The 23,760-nt window shown below is 38.5% G+C and overlaps 3 protein-coding genes across 3 annotated transcripts; 1 reads left to right on the top strand and 2 right to left on the bottom strand.

The window, feature by feature from the left end:
• Positions 1-426: 426 nt before the first annotated feature.
• Positions 427-16,005, bottom strand: Dhc36C (Dynein heavy chain at 36C). Its single transcript, XM_069109635.1, is given in 25 exon segments — positions 427-1,742; positions 2,035-2,316; positions 2,879-3,030; positions 3,102-3,311; positions 3,856-4,221; positions 4,444-4,684; positions 4,785-4,949; positions 5,041-5,339; positions 5,695-5,875; positions 6,097-6,467; positions 6,846-7,072; positions 7,129-7,320; positions 7,410-8,488; positions 8,602-8,790; positions 9,354-10,359; positions 10,615-10,787; positions 10,858-11,031; positions 11,439-12,494; positions 12,569-12,700; positions 12,832-13,026; positions 13,228-13,885; positions 14,095-14,822; positions 14,896-15,011; positions 15,087-15,523; positions 15,631-16,005. Coding segments are annotated over 25 exon segments (9,147 nt in total). The 5' UTR covers positions 15,942-16,005; the 3' UTR covers positions 427-1,535.
• Positions 16,006-16,394: 389 nt separating this feature from the next.
• On the bottom strand, positions 16,395-20,377 carry LOC138178026 (dynein axonemal heavy chain 7-like). The gene is made up of 11 exons (XM_069109428.1): positions 20,133-20,377; positions 19,727-20,030; positions 19,483-19,637; positions 19,270-19,423; positions 19,041-19,190; positions 18,692-18,880; positions 18,506-18,609; positions 17,958-18,227; positions 17,546-17,878; positions 17,114-17,464; positions 16,395-16,872 (listed from the first exon to the last, which is right to left on the bottom strand). The coding sequence occupies exons 1-11, from the start codon at positions 20,375-20,377 to the stop codon at positions 16,395-16,397; spliced, it is 2,733 nt and encodes a 910-aa protein (XP_068965529.1).
• A 37-nt stretch (positions 20,378-20,414) lies between these two features.
• Positions 20,415-22,891, top strand: mEFTs (elongation factor Ts, mitochondrial). Its single transcript, XM_069109301.1, has 4 exons — positions 20,415-20,581; positions 20,952-21,107; positions 21,162-21,690; positions 21,778-22,891. The coding sequence occupies exons 2-4, from the start codon at positions 20,952-20,954 to the stop codon at positions 21,999-22,001; spliced, it is 909 nt and encodes a 302-aa protein (XP_068965402.1). The 5' UTR covers positions 20,415-20,581; the 3' UTR covers positions 22,002-22,891.
• The last annotated feature ends 869 nt before the right edge of the window (positions 22,892-23,760 follow it).

Below are 23,760 nucleotides of genomic sequence, written 5' to 3'. Positions count from 1 at the left end.
TCCCTCTCTCTCTCCGTGGTCCAGGGAGAAGCTGAGAGCACTCGAAACACGCAAACAGAAGGAACCTATATAACGAAGGCGAAACGAAGAAGAAACCGGCGGAGAAAAAGAAAGAAGGAAAGAAAGGAGAAAAAGGAAAAAAAAGTTGAGCCCGAGCAGGAAGGAAAAGGAGACCGGAGGGATACAGAGAGGACAAAAAAGGAGCCGAGGGAAGGAGAGAGGAAAAGAAACGAAGACAGGAACGCGATGAAGGGATCCGCGCGAAGAGAGGGTTAGGCAAACGGCGAGGGGAAGTATAGGAGAGAGAAGCGAAAGGGGGAGGAGAGAATCACGTGGGAAAGGGGAAAAGCCGAGATACGGGGAGAGATCAATACGAGGTCGCTAGGCAACGAGCCTCCGGCGATCTCAGTCCGGGTAGACAGGGTGCCGCCACCAACCCCTGAAGCCACCCACTAGCCACCCCCCGAACCGACCTGCCTCCCGTTGCTCTCTGAATATACCCCGTGTGCTCGCCTCTCTCTTCCCACCCTTCTGGTTACTCCTCATCCTACTGTTTTTCATCCTCTCTCTTTCCCTTTCTCTCTATCTGTCTCTTTATGTTTCTCTCTATATGTTTCTCCGCCCTGTAGCCGGCTCTACTGCTTTTCCTCGCCGTCACCAACCCTGCTATCTCCTGCGGACGTACGCTGCCTTCGAAATCTCTCCTGCACCTGGCTCTGCGAGGCTCTTGATACCGCTTGCAATATTTACGATAGCCGTTTGCATAGGAATCTCGATTTTGCGGCGGATACGTTCTCGCCGGTTTGTCGAACTATATATCGAAAATCAGCCTTGTTATATCTCTACCTTGTCTCACCTGTGTCCAGACCGATTTCTTTCTTCGCTTGATTTTTTCTCTTCCCTTTTTTGCACTCCTTTCCTGTGCTTTTTTTATGTTACGTTACCGTAGGTCCCCTCGTCTGGTCTGCGTCAAGCGATTGACTTTTTAAAGCTCGTTTGAAGATTTTTACAAAGATGTTGGACGGTCGATTGATCGGCAGACAAGAGGCGAAGTGGAGAGCCTGTGACCCGGATGTATCACCACCTGTTGTAGTGCCTCGCTTACGTGCGGAACGTTCCCAAAACGACACTCCACTGGGAAAAACAGCTCGGATTTTGATTGCGGATTTTAAGAACGTCCGCTAGTTTCCGCCATGAACAACGTGCCGGAGGGCGAAATTTCGAAAGGTGGACCGATTGTTTCTGACGGTGATCGATAAAGCGATAAAATGAACAGCGTTGAATAAAGTTTCTGCCTTCGATCCGACTATTTTTATCGCGATAAGGAGGACGATAAGCGAGAAAACGGCTCGATCGACGGGCTCTCTTCGAGAATCGAATTAACGTACGATGCTTCTGATCGCTTCGACGGAATTGAACACCAGATTCAATTATATCATCGATAAGGACAAGTATGCCGATGGGCGACGAGATATACGGCTGCATGATACATAAACGGAAGATAGTATAATCGTTATTCCAATGGGACGATAGGTTTAATCGGACAATTGGCAGATCATGGCTACGCCACGCAGAATCCAATGCTCCGGTGGATGGTCCGTCGGGAGCCATATAGCGATTACGAAGTTCGTCGAGTGGCCAGTTGTCGACAGAACACCTTTTCTCTCCGTGGTTTTGTACACCGGACAGGTATATGTGTATCTTTCCTCCACATCTTCCTTTTTCATTGGTATCAGCCAAATCTGCCGGAACGAACGCGACAGATTGTAGGACGAATTCGATTGTACGCTTGCTTGGCGAAGAAAATACAGGAAACAAGAAAATGAGATTTTGAAGAAAAACAAACAGATAAAAAAATCTGAAAGTAAAAGAATCGTTTCTTTTATTTGCTTTCGGAGACTTTTTCAGTGTAAGAGATAGATAGTAACTAGAATATCGATAAGATATCAAAGAAAAAGCAAAATTGTTTTCTTTTTAATTTGATTTTAGAGATATCTGAGTATGAATAAGTCAAAAGTAAGAAAACGTACTTACGTAGGGAACAACGTCGTACAAAATTTTCGGCAGTGATTCGTCAAGTTTCATCGTGCTCGTGTTGAAACGAGCTCCATCGAGGAATAGACCGTAAATGTAAACACCATCGGTTGGTGGTTCAGGGAAAACAGTTTCCTTCAAAGGGACAAAGTCGTAGACGAGCAAATCTATCGGTATCGAATATTTCCTCGCGTAGTTCTGTTGTGCGCCAGTGAGAAACGCCTGTGTGAAGTAGAAACCAGAGATCCAGAAGGATGTCGGCGGTCCTTCATCGTACCACAACTGCAGCGAAAAACAAATAATATAGAAAGTGTTATTTCCATCGAATCACTATTGATATCCTAAAACGAAAACTTCTTCTTGCTAAAATATCTTCAATCTAGAGTTTCATAAAGAAGTATAGAAGTATTTGAGCACTTACTATAAAAAGAACTTTTGAGATTGGATATATATTAATATATGACTATATTTTCGGATTTGTTTCAAACTTTAACAACATAATGGTGAAAGTGATGTCTCATTGCATCGCTAATAAAGTTACATGAAGTTTAATACAACACATGTAATATATTCAAAGAAATTTAGTATAGCGAGTGACCAAATATTTTCTCAAGTCATTCTATAGTACTTTTCTAGAATCTCAGACTATCTATCAAATGGAGCAATTTATAAAGCAAAATAGCACAGACAAATAGTGCCTTGGAAAGAATATTCAAAGATTTATAAAATTTTGAACATCGCGTGAAAATGTTTCCTAAAAATATGTACGTAATTACATTTGCCATTATGAGATCGCTATGATAGATAGCCGAAGATCTTTCGCGCGGTATATACGTGCAGATACCTGAAGAAAAGCGAGCCTCTTCAAGAAATCCTGTATATAACTGCCTAGCGGCTTCAACGACGGATAAGAGTTCCTCATCCACATCTTCGATATCTTTCCAGTAATTATCGATACGTAGACCTCCTCGAGGTCCGGGTTCATGATCACCAGACCTTAGATTAAGTTCATGAAGCCGTGAAAAATCGATAGACACCGGCTGGCCGTCACAAGCTTAGCCGTTTACCTTTGATCGCCTTCTGAACATTTATGAGGCTATTCCTGATCGTTTGCAGAAGCTTGTTGAATCTTCCCATTTCCTGGACTAGCACCGTGTTCATGCTTTGATTATATAACGTCGGATATTTCTCGAGTGCATCCACCAGATCGAAGTCGTCGGGCAACTTTGACAGAATATCAGACGCTACACCGTAGACGATCTCGTCGGGTGATTTTCCTACGTCTGTTTCCGTTTCTCCCGTGTCCTAATTGGAGGACGGAGCAACACAGGGTCTCGTTAGTCGTCCGCACGATTCGTCACGCAGAATACATTTAAGGAACCCTATTATATTTTGTGAAACACGAGGCGAGCCGAGGCGACCGCGTACACGCCTTAATTGTCTCGAAATTAATGAACGAAGATAATGATAACGACCGACCCGTGATACCAACAACCGAGATTTTCCGCAACGAAAGTGGCGAATATTTTTGATACAGATCGTGTCCACCATAAACTAGACTACGAATCTCCAGACTTACGATAAATACTAGAAAATGATGCTTTAATAATCAATACGTTTAATAAGATTTAATAACTTTTCGCTTTGAAAATTCATAGAATAATCGAAGTGCGCATAACACAGTGGTATTACCTTTCTCCTCGTCTTTTTCAGCTAAGCAAGCATGAGATATATGAATAATAGAATGATAGTGTATATTTATTATTTACAGATTGAACGAATTTGGTTTCAATATCACTTACTTTAATATCCTGAATAGACTGCGGGATGAAACACGATATAATATTAAGACATGAAATTTCCATATGAAAATCAAGTTTCATAATATTAACCTCACCTGCGTTGCCAATAAGGAAGACAACATCGATGTAGTCTCCTGCTGATCCTTAATGATATCCGCATTGTCGTTCATCCCAAAGACACTAGGAGCAGTGGCCATTGGAAAAGATCTAATATATTCAAGAAATTCGTCATGATCACTGACTTCAGGTACATAGTATATACCACTAGGATCGAATAGGTATTCCTTCTGTGCAATGACTTCCATACAATAAAACTTCACAAGAATCGTATTTAAAGTTCTCCTATCCCATTCGTCTGTCACGCGACCGCCATAATTACATTCGCCTACGAGACAAATTAATTTTGAGTAAGAATCAAATTTTCTAAAACAGTACACGATATTCAAGAATACAATTCGTTGATGAACATTGACTAGGAAATATTTCAAATAGTATTTTACGTTAGTGCAATGTTGGCCCTAGATGGGTTCTTTTAAAAAGAAGAAAAGAAAAAGAGTTTAACCACTCAACTAACAAGTTTAACAGAGTCTAACAATTAATGCGATACCTGTTAAGTATTTCAAGGCCGTAAACTGAACGTCATCGTACTGATCCAAGAAGATTCTCAATTGCAGCGCACTGATCCGTAGGTCGGTCTCGTTGAACTCATATTGATTATTCCAACCGATCGGCCCAAATTTCCTGCGTTCTTGAACAATCGCGTGGAAAAAGCACAAGGAAAAAAGTAGCTTCTTGAAAGCCTCGTTTTGCTTGCAAGTCTCGAAGAATTCCTCATCGCATATTGGGTCCTTACGAACGAAAGAAGTATCAAGTATTGATATATGTTTTTAAAAATGCTGTACGCTTCCGAAGATCTTATAAAATTCGGAACAATTAATTTTACATTACCTGTAAGAAAGATCTGATTATATTTGCTCTTAGTCCTTTCGGTGGCTCGTTGGTCATTTTCACACCATTCTGAAGGACGCTAACTGGAAAATGCTCCACTGGATAACTTGTCAGCCATAATCGGAAATCTGGATGCACAGTTTCAGGTGTGAAGCTTTCACAAATCTAGAAAAAGATTTTCCTCTCTCGCCTTTTAAATTTTTTGCTCCATCATACCATTCTGCCGCTTGATGGTCAGTCGACAATTCGGTAATACCTTTTCCAAATGTGGCATAAAACTCTTGGCAAGATGACAGTTCTGCAGAACCACCCAGGTACCATTTTTCACTCCCTCGTCGATTAGCTGGGCGGCGATAACTCCTTGTCCTTGACCCAAAGAGAGGGAGAACAATCGGTTTGTACCGAAACCTTGATCGTCGGCGAATTTCAGTAGAACCGCCATAGGATCGGCGCCAGGCGTTAACACGAATATGAGGGGACTGCAGGAATATGAATCCGCGAACGACGATACCAGGTCGAAGGGCGGCGGCTCAATGTACTGTTGTCCCAGTTGTTCTACCACGAATTAATCGAAAATCGTTCGCTTTAATACGAAGCTTCGATATAGCGTAATACCAAACCATTTCTTTATTTCTGTCTTCATCTTTATTTTAATATATCTACATTTATATTACTATTTTTCTATATATAGCGAGTCACGAAAATATTCGAATTATTTATTATATATCTAGGGATATGTTGTACGCTATATAAAACTTTTTGAATTTTGGTTTGCGCCGTAATGAAATACGATTGTTATGAATATTCGTGAATTATAGTTTTCGAAATATTCAAAATATCGCGTGCATGAATTCTTCTTGACAAATATGTAAGCAACGATGCGACGTATTTTTACATGAAGATTTTTCACCTTCTACAAATTGCTGGACGGCTGGCACAACTTTGTCAGGACGCATACACCGCAGCACGATCATTCTCTCGAAAGGGTTGAGCTTGTCGTAAGGCGCAGGAAACGTTAAAGTGTGAGGCTCCATATGATCAAAGATGGCTTTCCAATCATTCAGCGTTGTCTCGAATGCGTTTTGAAATCCCTAAACGAAAGAGAAACGAATTAGTTACGAAAATGTATAACTATACTCAATGGTAATAGTATAACGAACATTCTTTGAATTCGAACTACGAAGTACGAATCGATCATGATAAAATGTTCGATATAACTCGGACAATAAGAATTTATTTTTTAGAATTGTGACCAATCGGGAATACTAAGATCTCGAACATAGGTGCCTTACTGTACCACGTTTCATCGTACCATAAACCCTGGAATATTATTCAAACGACACAACTCGTTCCAGGATTTCGAGGGTAGCCATTTCGTGGGATTTGCGAAAGGATTCTCAAGGCCAACGCCACCGGTCAACAGAAACATCCATTGGGGCATCGAGAGTCGTCCCTGCTTATTCAGCAGGTTCACCGAAAGCAGCAGCGAGAATAAAAGCTTGTCCTTCTCAAACAACGACCGACATATGTTCACGTAAAGTGAGTAGGTGAAGTGCTTCGTGAGGTCCTTCAGTCGTTGCTGAATGTCTTCGACCCGTTCCGTGTTGTCGATTGTACTATTGAACAGATTCACGAACCAGGCCAGAGAGTATTGATACATCGGATCAATATTCGCCAGGACAGCTAGAGAAAATTTTATTCAATTAAGATTAATTCAATTTTCTTTTGAATCTATGAAGACACTCCAGTGGACTTAAATTCGCCATACAAAGGAAGTCAGGGAGATTCTAGGAGTCAACATATTACATCGGTATATGTAAAATACTTTTTCAAATAACTTTAAGTAGACCTAGTTTCTTCAAAATATCATACGAGTCGATTCGCTTTAATACGATTGATAGTCAACAACGTGATAAAATTTGTACTTCACAAGTGTTCAAACTCGAGTTTTTCGAAAATGGAGCTTCCAACGCAATTTTATTATTCTCGATTTCCGTCTTATTTTGAACCATAGAATCTGCCTTATTGCACTTATACAGTAAAACGCTTAGTGTGTGTCACCAATCGTGAAGAAAAGAACGGTGCTGTAAGCAGCTATGGGCGTGTACTCCAATCTTGCAGCGTCGATAGACTTTTCTGTAATCTCAGCTGCCGTTTGTTTCGTGACTATCTCATCAGAAAGAGTCTTGGATGAACTAAGTACACTAATCGCTGTTTCATCCTCGAGAATATTTCCTTCTGCTGTCGACAGAACTTCCAGAATTTCGTCTTCGATCTCCTTCAGTTTCCTACGAAACATAGTCGTTGGCGAAGATTGAAGAAATATAATAAAACGTTAATGTACTTCTTGTTGGCGGCTCCTTGGACGATTAGCTGATTCTTCTCAGACTCCAAGTCTGGCCTTTCTTTGGCTACCACAATACCGAGGAGCTGATCTTCCAAGCCTATCGGTGTGATCATGAAATTCAATAGTGTTACCTTAACTGCTACCTCCGGTAAATAGTGAGGATTGCGTAATTTGGTCGTAATGTAAAATCTGTAAAAAAAAAGATAAGTAAAATTTATTCCACTGTGTCGCAATTGTTTTTGAATAAATAAATGTTATTTATTTCGAATGAAATCTACCGGAAATTGGCAGAGTACTCGATGACAGAATCCCCAACCTTGATACATTCCGCGCCACCAGACTTAAATGTTTGTTTCATCAAGAGCGGTTCCAATGCAGCATCAAGTTCTTCGCCCACATTCTCTAACAAAACTGGCTGTCCAAACTGTATAGCATTTTCTAACACTCTCATATAATCACTCTGCGACAATCTTATAACATGAATATTATTTTCCTTCTCCATATTCTTCACCCATTTGTTAGCTTGGCCCTGAGGATCGATCATCAGGGGCCATCGTCGAGAATTCGTAACAATTATCGCGTTATCTACCGAGAACAAATCACTGGGCAAACCAAAAATATTCCAGGACCGTATCAACACAGGATCACCTAGAATCTGAGTAAGCTGATAGTCCTTCGTACAAATTACTTCCAAATCGGTGCAAATTTGCACCCAGTTGTCGATTTGTTGTTGTCTATACTGAGTGGTGAACACTCCTAAATAGGCCACGATCCCGGAGCCGATGAGAATGTCTCCCGTCAGCTTGTAATAACGCTCGCCCAGTTCCTTCGCAGTATCGGACCATCTGGTGTACTCTCCCCCTAAGCCGCCAATCAACTCCCTGGCTCTCCTTAATCTTGCCTCGCACTCGTTCACTTCGTCCGTCATCGCCTGATATTCCGCTCTTCGTTCAGCCAACAGCTCCTCCAGCTTCGCCAACCTATCACGCACTTCTTGGAGCTGACTTCTCTTCAAGTTCAATTGCCTCATGGCCTCATTGTAGTCGGCCTCCGCCAAGGCCAGCGCTTGCTTCTTCGGCGCCACGATCTTCGCCACCTTGTCGTACTCTGACAGAGCGAAGACCCATCTACAGAGACCCTCACAGGCGGTAGAAACTTGTCTGATCCGTTCTGGATCGAAGTTTGGATTTGTTAAGATAGTGGTGCGGATCTTTGTCATGATCCTTTCTGGAATGTTGTCCTTATCGAACGTTAATAAGGATTCGAGGAATTTCATGTCGCTCAATATGCGAAGAGATGGCCTCCAATAATCATCTATAACTCCATCTGGAGTCTTAACCTTCTCCGGTTTCACGTCCTAATAGGATAGAATTTGATCAGATGGATCATGTTTTTATTCTTTTGATAAGCAGAGTTTGAATAAGTACATCTTTGTGGAGATTGAGTTTAGTTTGAAGTTGAAGATCGAACCTTTAGAATGCAAACTGCTTCCATCACCAATCGAACACCGGCTGGCGGTCGTTTCATGGATCGCACGATTTGAATATCCTGAGGAGTTAGAGTGTTCAAGGCATCGTTCGCCGCGTTTAATATTGGCATCACTTCTTGCAGATCGGCGTCGCATTCTGCGCGAATGGCGCTCGCTTCGTTCGCGACGACCTAGAAATTCGAATATTCTGCTTTTAAAAAATACTACAAAAGAATTTACGTACACGTACCGAGTTCCATGCATCCGACATACCGAACGAAAGTCATTTTTGTTGCGAGCTCTACGATTTTCGTATTTCAAAATCTCATTAATATTAACAGAGCGCAAGCATACGTTGTGGAAGCAATTTCAGCAAAAGCTATTAGAAACCGTAGAAAGCATGAAATCCTTTTTACAGAGCGAAAACTACTAAAATAACATCGCTGGAATTAACATTTGTGTCCTAATATTTCAAATTTAAAAGATATGTAGATTTCTGGAACTATATGCGAATAAATGACAAACATACTTCAAATTACTCGCAATTATCAGTAAGGATGCACATTTACTTTATTCTCTAGTATTTTCATACCCCAAGGTCTCACTAATATCAGCATAACGCAAAGATGCATAACGAAAGGAATTCGAGAGGGAGTAATTAGAAACCGTGAACAAAGGTGGAGTGGCCTTTACAGGGCGGAAGCTTCCTAAATAAAATCGAGTGACTGTGATCTTTAAGCCGGCAACACCTTACCATGGCAGCCTCTTCGTCCCTCTTGACGACTTGCTCCATGGCAGCTACCTCCTCGCTTTCCCTTTGAACGTCGAGAAACATGGCCTCCACGTCCTTAGCGGCGACAAGGAGCTTCGGTTGCAGCGCGACTAAAATCTCTTGCATCTTCTCCACTTGCCTGTGAGTACTGTCCAACTTTTCCAAGCCAGCTTCGTACCTTTTTTTCCCATCGAGCGCTTCCTTCCTCTTTTTTGCGAGCAGGTCCTTGAAAGTGTTGATGAGCTCCAGGTACGAGGTAGGCGTAACGTAATTGTACCTCTTTGACTTCCTCAGGAACTCCTTTGTCAACTCCTGCGTGGACATATGAAAGAATTGGCACATCTCGATGCAGGCGTCACGTTCCTTCTCCGTTAGATCGATTTCGCTCAAGAATTTAGTCGCCACAGCGAGCAATGCGTCCTCAGGCCAAGGTTGCAGCCAATCTATCGTGCAACAATTCACCAATGCCGGAAATTTTCGAATTCTGATACGAAAATTATCACCAATAGGCGACATGGTGACCACGATATGCAGGTGTTCGCGAACAGTTTGTACGAAGAAATTGAACAAAGCCACGGGGCTGCCGTCTGTCTGCAAGGATCTGTCTCTCTGACGATCGATAACTCGCATCTTCTCGCAAATATCAGATATTTCATCAGGTGCAAATATGTTAGGAACCTCTCCGGAATTTAAAAGATTGCTAATGTCTTCCAGAAAAGTCTCTTCTTTAATTTGTGTATCCAAAAACAGGAAAGCTGTGTGAAGATCGCTGGCTGCGCTCTTTTTTAGAATGTCTTTTACGTCTTCGTGCCATTCGTATAGACCATACTGTTGAGACATTTCCACTTGAAACAATTCGTAATCTGAGATGTGAGCTGCTAATTTCGTTAACGATTGGCGCCCCGAACCGCCCACTCCGATTAATAACGCGTGACTTCGAGGCTGCATCATTATGCGACAGATCTTTGATAGATGTTCTACGGCGAATCTAGAGGGCAAAATAAAATAGAAAAATTGCGGAGATATCTGGAAAAAGGATCTATAAGAGAAAATGGTGAACTAAGGGAATTATATTTTTTAAAACTAAATAACGTTAAATCATAACAGTGAACGAGGTAGGTGATAATCGAATAGTACAAGTAATATTTCTATGATAAATATTACTGGACCTATAAACCCTTTTTTCGGAAAGCTCCTCAATTTTCATCGTTTTTTACTTAAAATATACGCAACCGAGTAAAACCTGAAAAGAACGAGATTCATCGGTGTCCTCGAAATGGAATTATATTCAGCGAGATATTCTTCAGCTACGATTGCCAAGTGGTCTAAATCCTCCACTTCGGAATATAGCTTTTTATCCGCCAATGTATCGTAGAAGTCACAATAAATCAGATTTCGAAGCTCTACTTCTGTCACCTAATTACGATTAAAGAAGATTATGGAGACGGTGATATTTAAAAACCTTGTGTATTAGAAGAAAACGTACTGTGCCAGATCTAGCAGTAAGTAAATCTTGAAACAGGTGGTCCAGATTGTCATCCATATATTCTAACATGGTCCTTCGTATCTGCTCGACGAGCCACTTAATATCATGGTCGTCTACCAACCGATCACCATAAACGCGCAACACTTCGTGTACCCAGAGACGCTTTAAACTCGCCTTAAAACATTATGTCGGTCAGGAAATATTATGTAGTTCTCATACATATTTATGAATAGTAACCGTCAAAATTGGATATATTTATTTGGAGCATTATGTTATCATTACGTTAATGACAAAACACAAAGAAATTTATCTTTAATTCCATTTAAGATTGTAAGCTGTTGAAAAAGTTGTTTGTTTTACGTTATAAAAATAGGGACCTTTAGGGTCATCTTAACGCTAATGCAAACGTGTAACCATACTAATATCATTAGAATATCGAGCTTCCAAGGTCAGTAGAAGACACGCAGGACTATGAATAGTCATACAGATCATGTCATTAGAATTTAAAAGCTTAAGATTGTTCGTAACCCTACAACGTTTCATAGAATAAAACAGAAATTTATCTGCAAACAAATACTTACAGGTTTAGTGACACTTTCAGGCGTACACAGTAGCACTCCTTGAATCACTCTGGAAAAATCTCGTAAGTTGAACAAGTAATGGCATTTGGCCGGTGTCGGTAGAAGATACACTCTAGTTTCTTTATAAACATCTAAGGTTCCTCTCACGATGTAGTCGACACTAGGAAAGTAATAGTCCGGAAATTCCTTGTTCGTAAAGTGCCATGTCACAATGGTGGAGAAGATGGTGTTGAGAACGTCATCAGAGAATTCGGAAATTCCTAGGGTAAAGAAGTGTCTCTTGAACCGTAGCGTGACGTCCAATCCGCTGGATGGAGGACCCATCGCGCAAACCAGCTGAACGTCCACCAGTTGTATAGGCGTCACTTCCTTCAAATCGTACCACGTCCAATGGTCCAGCCATTGCCTCAACAACTCTATAGGTGGCTGTGCTCCGTACTCTTCCTTCTGTGGCATGGAGATATCGTCCACGAATACAACCCAATACTTTCCTGGCGGAGCTCCATATAGTCCCTTCTTTCGTCTGTCCAATTTGTTCATGATGATCTCTTGGGTTTGATTGGCAGTAGTCTGCGCGGAGAATATTACGAAAAGAGGTTTGAAAATTTCTGGATCGTTCTTCTTCAATAAAAACTCCATGATGTACACTGATTTCCCGGTACCCGTCGGACCGACCAAAAGGATAGGTTTTTGATGACAAATTAACAGTTTAAACAGATGAAAGTAACGAACAGTTTCGATCGTGGGGACGATTATCTGATTCATTGGTATGTCTTTTGGTATTACTGGAACGTCTTTTAGATCATCCATCCAAGGTCTCCATTTGCCTCTACCTTCTTTGATGTATTTATAATCGAACACCAAACCTGTCATTGGTAAATTTACTACGTATGGTTTCGATGGATCGGTGGTTTCTTCAGAAACATTGAAACGTTCTCTGACATCGGCGGGGAATTCCCTCTCTGTTAATGCTCTAAAGAGATCGCTGAAGCATTCACGGGAGTCCACCATCAACGTGCCGCCCAACGCCCAGATACAAGAAAAGAAGAAGCAACCCTGAAACACCCTTAACACTCGTCAGTTTCTCTTTCTTCGATAGAAAAGGCTTGACAATGTAAGTATTTATGTACCTCCACTTGTGCCCTTAAATCTAGATCTGTTAGAGTTTGGAGGTACTTCTCGTCGTGGTACTCGTCGAGGAAACAATCGAATAAGTATGTCACAGACCTAACCATATTAGCGTCTTGCATTGTTATTAATTCCTGAAGGTAAAATTAAAAACACGTGAAAATAAGAATAATACCAGGGCCTCTTTACACGATAATAATTAATTGATAATATTAGCAAATTGGCAAGTTTATTTTAATTGATTTATAAGTGACATTTGTCGAACCTTGACTCCCCAACGGAGCAGATGCAAGAGTGGAGGACAAAACCTCATGTACATCTCGTGCAAATGGTTTTTAAGATGCTCCGTGAAAGACAATGGTAAAGTGTTCAACCATGAGAGCAAAATTGGTTTCCAACCTAAACTAATTGGTTCCATGTAAATCATACCGCATCTTGACACTGTGGCAGGTGACGCGACCTATATCGATCGTAATAATTAAACTATGAGCTTTCGTTCCAATCTAAATTTTTATGAACGTAGCTAGAAAAGTAGAGTCTAAATAGAAATTTGTTTCGCTCTATAAATATCATACACTGCCGCTCATAAATATTATGGCTTACAAAAGAAATAGATAAAACACTTTATGTAAAGAGGACAGGATAAATTTCAGTAGGCTACCTCCAAGTCCATAGGCTCAAAAATTAAGTTCGTAGTGGGCGCTAGCTGGATAATTTCCCCGGAGGTCAAGCAAAGCTTTTTATTGTCATCCAGGACAGTATTCATGTTCTCGATCCACAGGGCGTCGACCGGCCCATCGAAGACCAACCATTTCCTATTCAGGTTGGTGGAAGTCGCGAAAGCTCTGTAACTGACAGCGAGCACGCCGTCGCTCCATTCGTGCGAGGCCGGGTCGAACTGACCGTATAATTGACCCATGGTGATCGCCTTTGGATTGATAACGGTTATCTCCACCCGGTGTTCGTCCATCAGCTTCCGTTCCTCTAACAAACCAAGACAATCGGCCAATATTCTATAAGCCGAGGTTTTCCCTCCAAATGGTAGACCAACGATCATGAAACCGTGTCTGACGATCATCATCTCATAGATCTGCTGTATCTTCTCCAAAAAGAAATCAGTACACTGAATATTAGCAGCGGTACACGCATCCATCGTACACGCGTTTAGGTGAGTATAATCTGGCGGTGGAAGAACGACTCCGGGAAACAAATCTGAAGCGATGCCCTCGAAAAGAGGCAGATCGTGAACCAAAAATTTTGGCAGGTTAACATCCAATATGCTTCTCAGCATGAGGATGTCTTCAGATTCGTCAGGATACCTGATCAAGAATCATAATAATTATAAACCGAATTAGAAAAGTTATAGTGTAAGAATTAGTATCTTATCTTAAATGATTTTGGGGCACGAATAACCATTATAAATGATCGAAATTTTCTTTGATTACGGAAAATCAAATATGACGGAATTTTTCTTAATGAAATTTTTCGCAAAAGTTTTAAAAGTAATCGTCACATTCGATTCTCGTACCTGAGCTTTAAATTGCCAGCTGCAACGAGGACAGATTTCACTGCCCTCATACCATAATCGTAATGATGCTGACTACTCAACTGCTCGGAGCAAAGTCTGTAAGCTGTGACGATTTTTACAGCTAGAGGTCTACCGTTATAAAAGCCATAGGAGTATAGCGTGTTCTCGGCGATCAGCGCGTAATCCGGCACCATCATGGCCACAGGACGGAACAATGCCTTTAGATTGTCCGGCAACTCTGATCTCCCCGCGTAACCCGGATTCATCGTGATAAAAATGGCGCACGTTGGATCTAAAAAGATCTCCGTGCCTTCGAATACGATCTTCTCAGCGCCGCTGTTTATCGCTCGTTGAATCGTTAAAATTTGTTGCGCTACTACTGATAACACTTCGAGATCGATTCGATTGAATTCGTCAAAACAAGACCAGGCGCCACAAGAAGCTAGTCCTTTGAAGAATTTTCCTAATGCGAGATAATCGAGGCCTTCGGAACAATTAAAGACGACGCACTGTTTTGCTACTGCTTTAGCAAGATCTTTCGTTGTCTCTGTTTTACCAGTTCCGGCGGGTCCCTCTGGTGCACCGCCTAGATGAAGGCTCAAAGCGCCGAATAGAGTTCGATAACATCTATCCGTTAAGGGAGTGATTACTAATCTTGAAGAATTGCCAAGATACTCATAACCATAACGTTGCTGTGAATTTATCATGTAAGCCCACATGTTTTCTTCCTGAAATAAATATTTTTAATAATAATCTTACTATTAAAAGATTTTTCTTTATTTTGTAGGAAGTTAGCCTGACCAGCCAATAGTAACGCAAGTGACACAACCATTTGAAATCGGTGTTCTTGATCACTTTCTCCTGGTAAAGCGACGCAAGCACGTCTTTCCCATGGACATCCAGCGTAACTAAAGCTTCTACAATTGTAAATCTATGTATTATATTTTGTACTAAGAAAATTATACTGAGAAGTATAACTTATGAATAATCACCAAGAGTGATGCGATTCTGTTTCGAAAGTTTGCCTCTGATTAACGATATAATGTCGTTCAGTTCTGCCTGACATTGATCCAAGTATCTCTTCATCCCTTGAACACCGTACGGCATCGATTCTTCTATACGTAGAGTCCAGTATGTTTTACCAACGCAAAGAATCGTTTGCCCTGGCCATTCCAGCACCCAGACCTTCCTCGATTTAGTAGGATACGCCTGGATCGCTAGCAGCACCTCATTTCGTATACTTTTTCGCATAACCGTTTCCAATTCGACCAACCATTTCTCTACTTGTCCTCTGGCAGCAGCTGTGGATATTGTCTCTATCAGTCGAACCTCTTCGTCCTCTGTCGATACCATAGCGACCACTTCGAGGTCCTCGTTAAAATGTAATCTATGTATTCCTTCGAAACATTTCTTTAGATGTGGCTGAACCCTGAAACAAATCGTTATAAATATTTCAAAATATTTTATTTCAACAATAACACAATCGTGTATAGTTGATTAATTTTTCCGAATCGAGTTAATGGCAGTTTTTATTACCGAGTCGGATCCTTAGTTTCAGAGAGAATTTCCAGCAACTCGTCGTTAGACAGGAAAAAGAATCTCGGGAAGAATAGTCGTTTTCTTTCGAGGTAATCATTCAGACCCTTTTGGATGTCTTCTAGTAATCCGTAGCTCTTCTTTAGCCGCTCCAACATTTTATCGATTTCGACGACAACGAAAACGCGAGGATCCGCGTGGACGGTCTTCATAATGTCACGCCAAGTTTTATCCACCGCGGAAAATTTTCTTCCTTCCTCTGGCATCTGTTGCTGTATATCCGGCGACGTGAAGATCGGCTCCAGGTACATCCAGATCGCCTGCACGCGTAGCCATTGGTCCAGAATATCTTGCAGCAAATGAAGTTTGTACTCCCATCTCCTGTTTTGTAGCGTTAGGTCGTTAAATTCCGATCATACTCGCAATATCTAGTATCGCTTGGAAAAGTAATAGCTCGTAAAAATATTTTACACTCCAATTATCCGTAACAAGATGTTAAAAACTGTTGACGATCTATGTTTCATAGGCTGTAAGAGCCAAAAACTTTTTACAACAGGTATTAGTCAGTTGAGAAATAGGCAGACACACAAAAAGTGAATGAAAATGTTAAAAACACTTGTTACATTTTTGTTCTTTTTGTAAAACCAACAGAACCCCTTGGATCTATCTAATATTTTGTATATCATACAACTACTATACTATATATACTACTACTATATACTACTATACTATAATAGTTCTAGCGTCGATTTTCATTAATTTTCTTACAGTATCCTTGCTTCAAAGGGTTTTATGTTCGGCGAATTCTTGATAGTAACTGTCCTAATGATGTGATCGTCTAAAAGAAGTTGTATATCGTCGACACCAGCGATGACGTAGGTACCAGTATCTTTGAAAGGGTTCACCGTAAAGTATAAATCGGCCCAATCCTTCTCCATCTTATCCATGGCTCTTTCCAAGGTTGCTTCCTTCGACGCGTTGTCCGAGATGCTCTCGAACTGGCTGACGTATATGCCTAAATTCATGTCCAAAATCTTCGCCAATGTTAAATCGGGATCGACTTTTATCGGAATGTTTATGATCTCCGAAATTTGCTCCCAATGACGATCCTTTAATCCTGGATTACCAAGCGTAAAAACGATCGGCATGTATTCCCTGAAGTCCTCGATTTTTTCCCGGACGCTGGCTGCTAGCTGCCTCAAAGCTGGCTCTTGAAAACTTCTCTCCAGCTTATAGATCGTTCTGTTTGTGCAAACAGTTTTCATTAACCATTACTTGTCGGAAAAATATACGTTTTATCTTTATTGCTAAATAATTCTTAAGGAATATAGGAGAATAACTTGAATTCTAATTATAATAAGTTATTCGAACTTTCACAAACATTAATATAGAAACAGAAGCTAAGGAAAGTCAATTTGTTTCGATCACCAAATATTCTAACAAGTAGATAATATTATAACGATTGCATAACAAATATATCGACCTGAACGCGTATCCTACGTCGTTATCGATGTCCTCCGGATTATAAGAACCGATCATTGAGTTTAACCACTTATCCTGCTTGGTCAAAAAGTCACAAATTGCGTCAAAGAGTAGTTTGAAAGGCTTCAGTTGATCAGCGATCTGTTTACGACGTGGATATTGCGTTATGTCCCAGCCAAACGACGCTTCTTCTTCGTTAAACTTATCGATCTTCTCCATGGCGGCGATCAGTCGGTTCTCTAAAGTCTGTGCCCTTCTCTGATATTTGTACACTTCTCCTATATCTCCCCAATGTTGAATCTCGTCCACCTGTTTCGCGTAAGACTCCAATTCCTCCTCGAACCTAAGATACCTAACTATTGAAACAAAAAACAATTTCAACAATTGTCAATTTCCTCGAACACGTTTTTTCTCTTCTTATTAATCAAGTTACTTGACTAATCTGAAAAAGATATTAGCACCTTTTAATGCGTGCTGAAACTCCAGCGTCTTAATCGCAACGATACTTTCGTTCTCTTCCAAAATTTGTGGTACCTTGTGGTACCATTGAAAAGCTTCGTTGTTTGTGATTATCTCGATGTCAGTTAGAAGACGATAATCGGCCAACAACGAAATATGTTCGATTATTTGGTAGAGGTTCTGCTCCAAAGTCTTAAAAGTAACTTCTCTGTTTACCTTAATGAAGTTTTTAAGCTCTACAAGTTCGATTGTGTTGGCGGGCGTGCTCAGGGCACGTTCAGATATACTTTGATATCGTTCTGTAACACTAAACCGGGTTTGCCATTGTTTTATCGTGGAAGTGCGAATAGATTCATCGTTGTTGGTTAAAGTAATTTGAGACTCACTTCCTGGCCATATCTTGATACCTCTCGACGAGAGTATCGATGAGAAGACATTTTATTCGACAAGTGTTGTCGACGATTGTCTCGATGAATATTTTTCGAGATACCTTGAACAATCCAGTAAAAACTGTCCTTTCAATTTCGACAGGAAAGTTCATCATGAGATTATGATAATGTTTTATTGGTTCGTTGTAATCCTCTAATTTTTTGCTCTCGTCTCTTGTAAATCGTTCCACTTTATAATACTCGTCATCATTGTATAAATATTCGTATCTGTAATAAGGATACGAATATATAATAATAAATATTATTAACAGTAATACAAATTAACGGACAGTGACCATTGTGTACACCAGTATAGAAAACAAAAATAAATGGTACAGGCAGTAAAGCAAATAACACATGATTAATTGTAGCGATTGGTCAGGATAATCAGATATTATATAAACAGAAATTAATATACAGTTATATATATATTAATATAACAAAAGTTAATATATAATAAAGATGAAAATTAGAATTTGCAATGAGTATCAATGATTTATAATTACATTTTTAATTCCATTAATATCTGTTCTGGAATAAGCTTTTCTCGATCGACTAAGTCAATGATTTCCTGCTTCAGTTTTTGCACTCTGGATTCCTCTATATGTGGCTAGAAAGCATTTTTAAATTTATATGTACGTATTCACGTGCATTAGATATATCATAAAAATATTATAAAGGGAAATTTATACTTTTAAAAAACCTTGTTCGCCAGACCAATCTAAATAAAGCTGAGTTTCTAATTTTTCGAAATTTCTAACTGCTTCACATAGCTCATCCAGGATACTGCAAAGGATTTCTTTAAATTTTTCGAAGGATGGATCGAAAGCCAGCTGCTTAGAGGTGATAATTATGTCCACATTAAACATGCAATTAATCGGCTGCAAATAACGAATAATTATTACGTGATTCGTTTTATTGCAAGTAGAGCGCGGATGCAGTATTCAATTTTGTATTTTAATTTCACTTCTTTAGCTATGTTTATAAGATATAAATTTGCATAAACATCCATAATCTAACGATAAGAATTAAATAATCCACCTTGCCACGAATGATTAAGTCCATAAAATCTTTCAAACTGTATTTACACATTGACAAAAGCTGCGATTCCATTATCTTGGCAGCGCATTCGTAGAATCTTTTGAATCGTATTCGTTGTAGCATACTCGGAACTAATGATTTTCTATTATTCTATGGATAAACGAATGAACGCCAATTTTGTTAAAATAGAATAGAATAGAATTTATAGTAAGAATTCTTGAAATTTTACCTCAAGGAAGATATCCTGTATTCCATCGTACCAAAAATTTTTCAACATATTTCTCGCTTTAATCATTTGTTTATTAATCATCTTGTTAAATCCCATCAAGTCCCAACTTTCTTTACATTGTGCAATTTGCTTTACATCAATCAATCGAAAGTTGCTGGAAAATAATCAATTAGTGTTTCAAAATGAAAGTGTAATAAATGGCCGATCTTTTACCGAAATTCGCCAACCCAATGGTCTAAGGACATCCTCATGCATGGATTTATTAGAAATAAATTGTTCTGTAAATTGTCGCGGTATTCTCGAATCTTAACTGTCGATCCAGGTACGATATATCTCATGTAAAGCGATTTTTTATCATTGTCTTTCTGCTAAAGAAATGCATATTTTTAGAAAATGGAAAATTACAATACATATATAAAATATAGTATAACAAACAGAATTGAAATTGCAATTGAACCTTCAACAAATAATTTTGTACAGGAACTTGAAGCGCGTACTGCAGTATTGCTTTCTTAATATTTCTTGTATAAGTATCTTTGATCTCGATTAGCAAGCTTTCTGTGTAATAAGCAAATCTATCTCTCAAATGGTACGGGACTAAAAGTAATATCTTCTCTATAACGACATCCTGAATTTGTACTGTGTGAACAGTATCAACCCCATTGCAAATGTAATTGTAATATCGGTTTACGTCTTCGTCATTATTTAAATCTATATCTACATTCGGTAATTCAGGTTTGGTGATTAAACTAACCATGTATCTATAAGTAAACGTTATTTTAAGCTCTAATTCGATTTCCTTACTATAAAATTTTCTTTCACAATTCTAAAAAATTTAGTAAAAGTTCAAATGTTTTGCTGACCTGCGGAAATTTTCTACTTTTAATCGTTTCCCTGTATACGTGACACCGAATTTACGTTGCTTTCGCTTCTCTTCTCTTCTTGTACATTTGATACATTTCATTAATTCTGGTGGCAACGAAAATAATGGCTCAATTTTCGTTTCAACTACTTTTAATATCTTTGGGACATCTTTGGCGCGTATTTTTTGAACCGTCGGACGCGTAATACCCTCACATGATGTCATTTCCTCACAGTCACATTCCATGTTCTGTACAGATATATCTGTATAGTGAATATATATTTTGAAATTTTAATAAAACGAAATAAGAAGTTACATAATGAAATGAAATTCAGAAAATTGATGTCTATTACTACCTTGCGATTGAATTTTGCATCGGCACAGATGGCGCCACTTTCGGACTCAGTTTTAGTAACTGGACTACATTTTTATCTTTAAGCTGTGTCCACGGTAAGTATATTGCAACATAATATTTTCTCGAAATTAGAAGTTCAAAGAATAATATCACTGTATAATACTTTACGATATAATGCGTTAAAAATCTCTTTCTGTATACTTAATGTCATTAAGTTACGAATAGAACAACTCTTATGACTGCAATTGACTGTAGTTTCTAGGCAACGAAATTGATCGATTGGTATAGAATTTATAAAAAATTTCGAATGAAAATATTATTTTAAGGTCATTTGATTATAATTGTCATTATATTAAAGTAGAATATGATTCAAAATACAGTTGAGATATTTTTAGGTTAGGTCTCATTAATGTACTATTTTTTCAATCTTCTTTTATGTGAAATAACGTAAGTGACATGTTTCAGATGATTCTACGTCAATTTTTTCGTTCAATACATACAAATTGTGTACCTTGCTACACATCAAAGAAAATATTGTTAAGCAAATTGCGCAAGAAAACTGGGTATACAATTGTAAACTGTAAAAAAGCCTTAGAGCTAAATGACAATGACATAGTAAAAGTAAGTCAAGCATTAAACTATGTAAGAACATCATTAATTTTTAAAATATTGTAGGCTGAACAATGGTTAAGAGAACAGGCTCAGGCTCAAGGCTGGTCTCAAGCAATGAAATTAAAATCCAGGGCAACTTCTCAAGGATTAATAGCAATGATCACCAATAATAATCATGGAGCTCTTGTAGAAATTAATTGTGAAACAGATTTCGTTGCACGAAATAAGAAGTTCTATGACCTAACAAAGATCATACTTGCTACTGTATTAAAACATGGAATGACAATTGAACACGATTCATTAATCAAGAAAACTATGTTATGTACAGAAGCAATAAGTAAATTATATGCAGATGATGGAAAAAGTTTAAGTGATCATTCTGCTTTAACTATTGGACTTGTAGGAGAAAACATTAATATGAGGCGTGCATTATGTATGAATGTACAACCAGGTGTACATCTATATGGTTGCATACATCCTACTCCTGTAAACCCAGTATCTTCATCATTTGGACGATATGGAGCATTCGTGGCTTTAAAATCTGATGAACGGAAAGAAGTTTTGGGAATACAACTTTGTCAGCATGTTATTGGTACTTATATTTATCTTTCAGTTAATCTACTATATTATTTCTTTATATATAAGTATAGGTTTGTAGTAATATTTGTTTCAATATTAGGCATGAACCCAACTAAAATTGGCAATGCAGAGGTAGATCAGCCCCATGATGATGTAGATGAAGAACCTGTTATGCTGTATCAAGAATTCTTACTTAACCCTAGTGTATCTATACAGCAGTTATTGCAAAGAGAACAGGTTGAAATCTTGGACTTTGTACGCTTTGAAATGGGTGAGACACTCGAAGACAAACAAGAATTGGATTCTGTAGAAACTTGCGGTTAAAACGATTGGAATTCGTTTAATAGATCTATGTATTTATCATACATTTTGTACATATTTCGAAAAAGCCATGATTACGTTTTTAAAAGATAACGTAAATTTAATGCTTATCTATTATTATATGATATGAGTAAAATACTTAAATTGTTGCATTTTTTTTAGTACATATAAATTGCTATAATAGAATCAAAAAGTAATATAAATTATATAGTATGAAAACTAAAGTATTTTATTTACAAAGTTATTCTTCAATGATACATACACTTATCAAAAAGTATAATCGATTTAAATAGCGGCATCAAGGATAAAACAGCATTATAAATGCAAAGCACTTTACATCTAAAATTATAGATGATATTCAGATTATTGCTCTTCTTCGTTTTCTTTATTTACTGAACATATGTTAGATGATTTTAATTTGTTTCTTTTTCGCATGAGCTTTACAGATTTCCAAAGCCACATTCGCGAGTCTTTTTTCCAGTAACGAGCAATATCTTCTGGTGAATGCATGACACCCTAAAATACACAATTTTATAAATGATATATTTTATGATGTTATATATCAAAATTTATAAATCATACTTGAAAATTCAAAATATCAGAATGTTGAACAGATTTCTTATAGGGCAACATATCTTTAGCATTTAAACCGAACAATTCTTGATCAATATCATCGGGTGGTTCAGTTTGCACATCGCTTGTTCGACGAAGCGGTATCGTATCATTTCTGGATTCAATTTCCGCCTCCAGTTCCAAACGTTCAAGCGCCGATGTAAAGCTCCTTGACTCTTTACAATTGCCAAAATTCGCCTATTGGAAAATTTTGAATTTCCATAAAAAAGTAATAATTTATACTACGTCGAAAATAAAGAAATTTGTCATCATTGAACAAATTGTGTAAACCTGTACTCCTTGAGAACAGACATTACATCCTAATGCCACTGACAAACATATATCGCTCATAGTCTTGGACAAAAGATTTCTCTCGTCCCATGCAAAATTTTCAACTACTCACAAAAGAAAAGACGCGATTTAATATTGATGAAACCGAAGGGTTCACAACTTGCGACAAAACAGTCACAAACCGCTTGAGTGGTCAGATTCGTCATTTCTCCAATCCATCGGCTTCTTACCGCGTCATATAAAATTGCTATATTATAATTATCATATAAAAAGACTTCAAAAATTTCTCGTATCCGTTAAAATCGACTGACAGGTGCCGATTCCATCTCTGGACGCGCATGGAAAAACAACACCCTTCAGTAACATAATAAATGAGCAGCTTTCAAATTCACACAACTTCAACATGTATATTACGTATTACAATTATATTATATTACGATAGTATTGAATACACTTAGTGTATCCAAGTAATTTTTAGGAAGACCATTGAGTTGCAATAATTTTTCTGAAACACGATAGCATTATAAGTGGAACTGTACGTATATTACATTTTTTAAATTTATAATTAATCTATGCTTTTTCAAATTTGTGTGTATTATTTGTGTATTTGTCTGTACTATTATATTATTTCATTCATTGTTAAAAGAAATATTCGCCTTTTTTTTTAAATGTAATTCTCTGTAATAAATAAAAGAGTGTAACAATTACCCTCTTCATCTTCCATGAAACGATACAAGATAATCACGATCGTTACGTTGTCTCCGTTATTCGAACGAAGATAACCAAGAGGAAAAAGAAGAGCACGATAGAGGACCTTCATCATGTCAGAATGACGTTAGAAAGGTACAGAACAGGTGCG

The sequence above is a fragment of the Bombus flavifrons genome, chromosome 3 (genome assembly GCF_040668555.2).
Source record: "Bombus flavifrons isolate JBK064 chromosome 3, iyBomFlav1_principal, whole genome shotgun sequence".
NCBI classification, from domain to species: Eukaryota; Metazoa; Arthropoda; class Insecta; order Hymenoptera; family Apidae; genus Bombus; species Bombus flavifrons.
The sequence above is the reverse complement of the archived record's forward strand: the minus strand, read 5'-3'. Positions and strand labels throughout refer to the sequence as shown.

What these genes read in the sequence shown, in the direction of transcription:
- mEFTs (XM_069109301.1), top strand. Translation starts at nt 20,952, where the DNA reads ATGATTCTACGTCAATTTTTTCGTTCAATACATACAAATTGTGTACCT. An exon ending in ATGACAATGACATAGTAAAA is followed by an intron (nt 21,108 to 21,161) that starts GTAAGTCAAGCA and finishes AAAATATTGTAG; the next exon opens with GCTGAACAATGGTTAAGAGA. An exon ending in ACTTTGTCAGCATGTTATTG is followed by an intron (nt 21,691 to 21,777) that starts GTACTTATATTT and finishes TTTCAATATTAG; the next exon opens with GCATGAACCCAACTAAAATT.
- LOC138178026 (XM_069109428.1), bottom strand. Translation starts at nt 20,377, where the DNA reads ATGGAATGTGACTGTGAGGAAATGACATCATGTGAGGGTATTACGCGT. An exon ending in AAAGTAGAAAATTTCCGCAG is followed by an intron (nt 20,031 to 20,132) that starts GTCAGCAAAACA and finishes GTTTACTTATAG; the next exon opens with ATACATGGTTAGTTTAATCA. An exon ending in ACTTAATCATTCGTGGCAAG is followed by an intron (nt 18,881 to 19,040) that starts GTGGATTATTTA and finishes CGTTATTTGCAG; the next exon opens with CCGATTAATTGCATGTTTAA.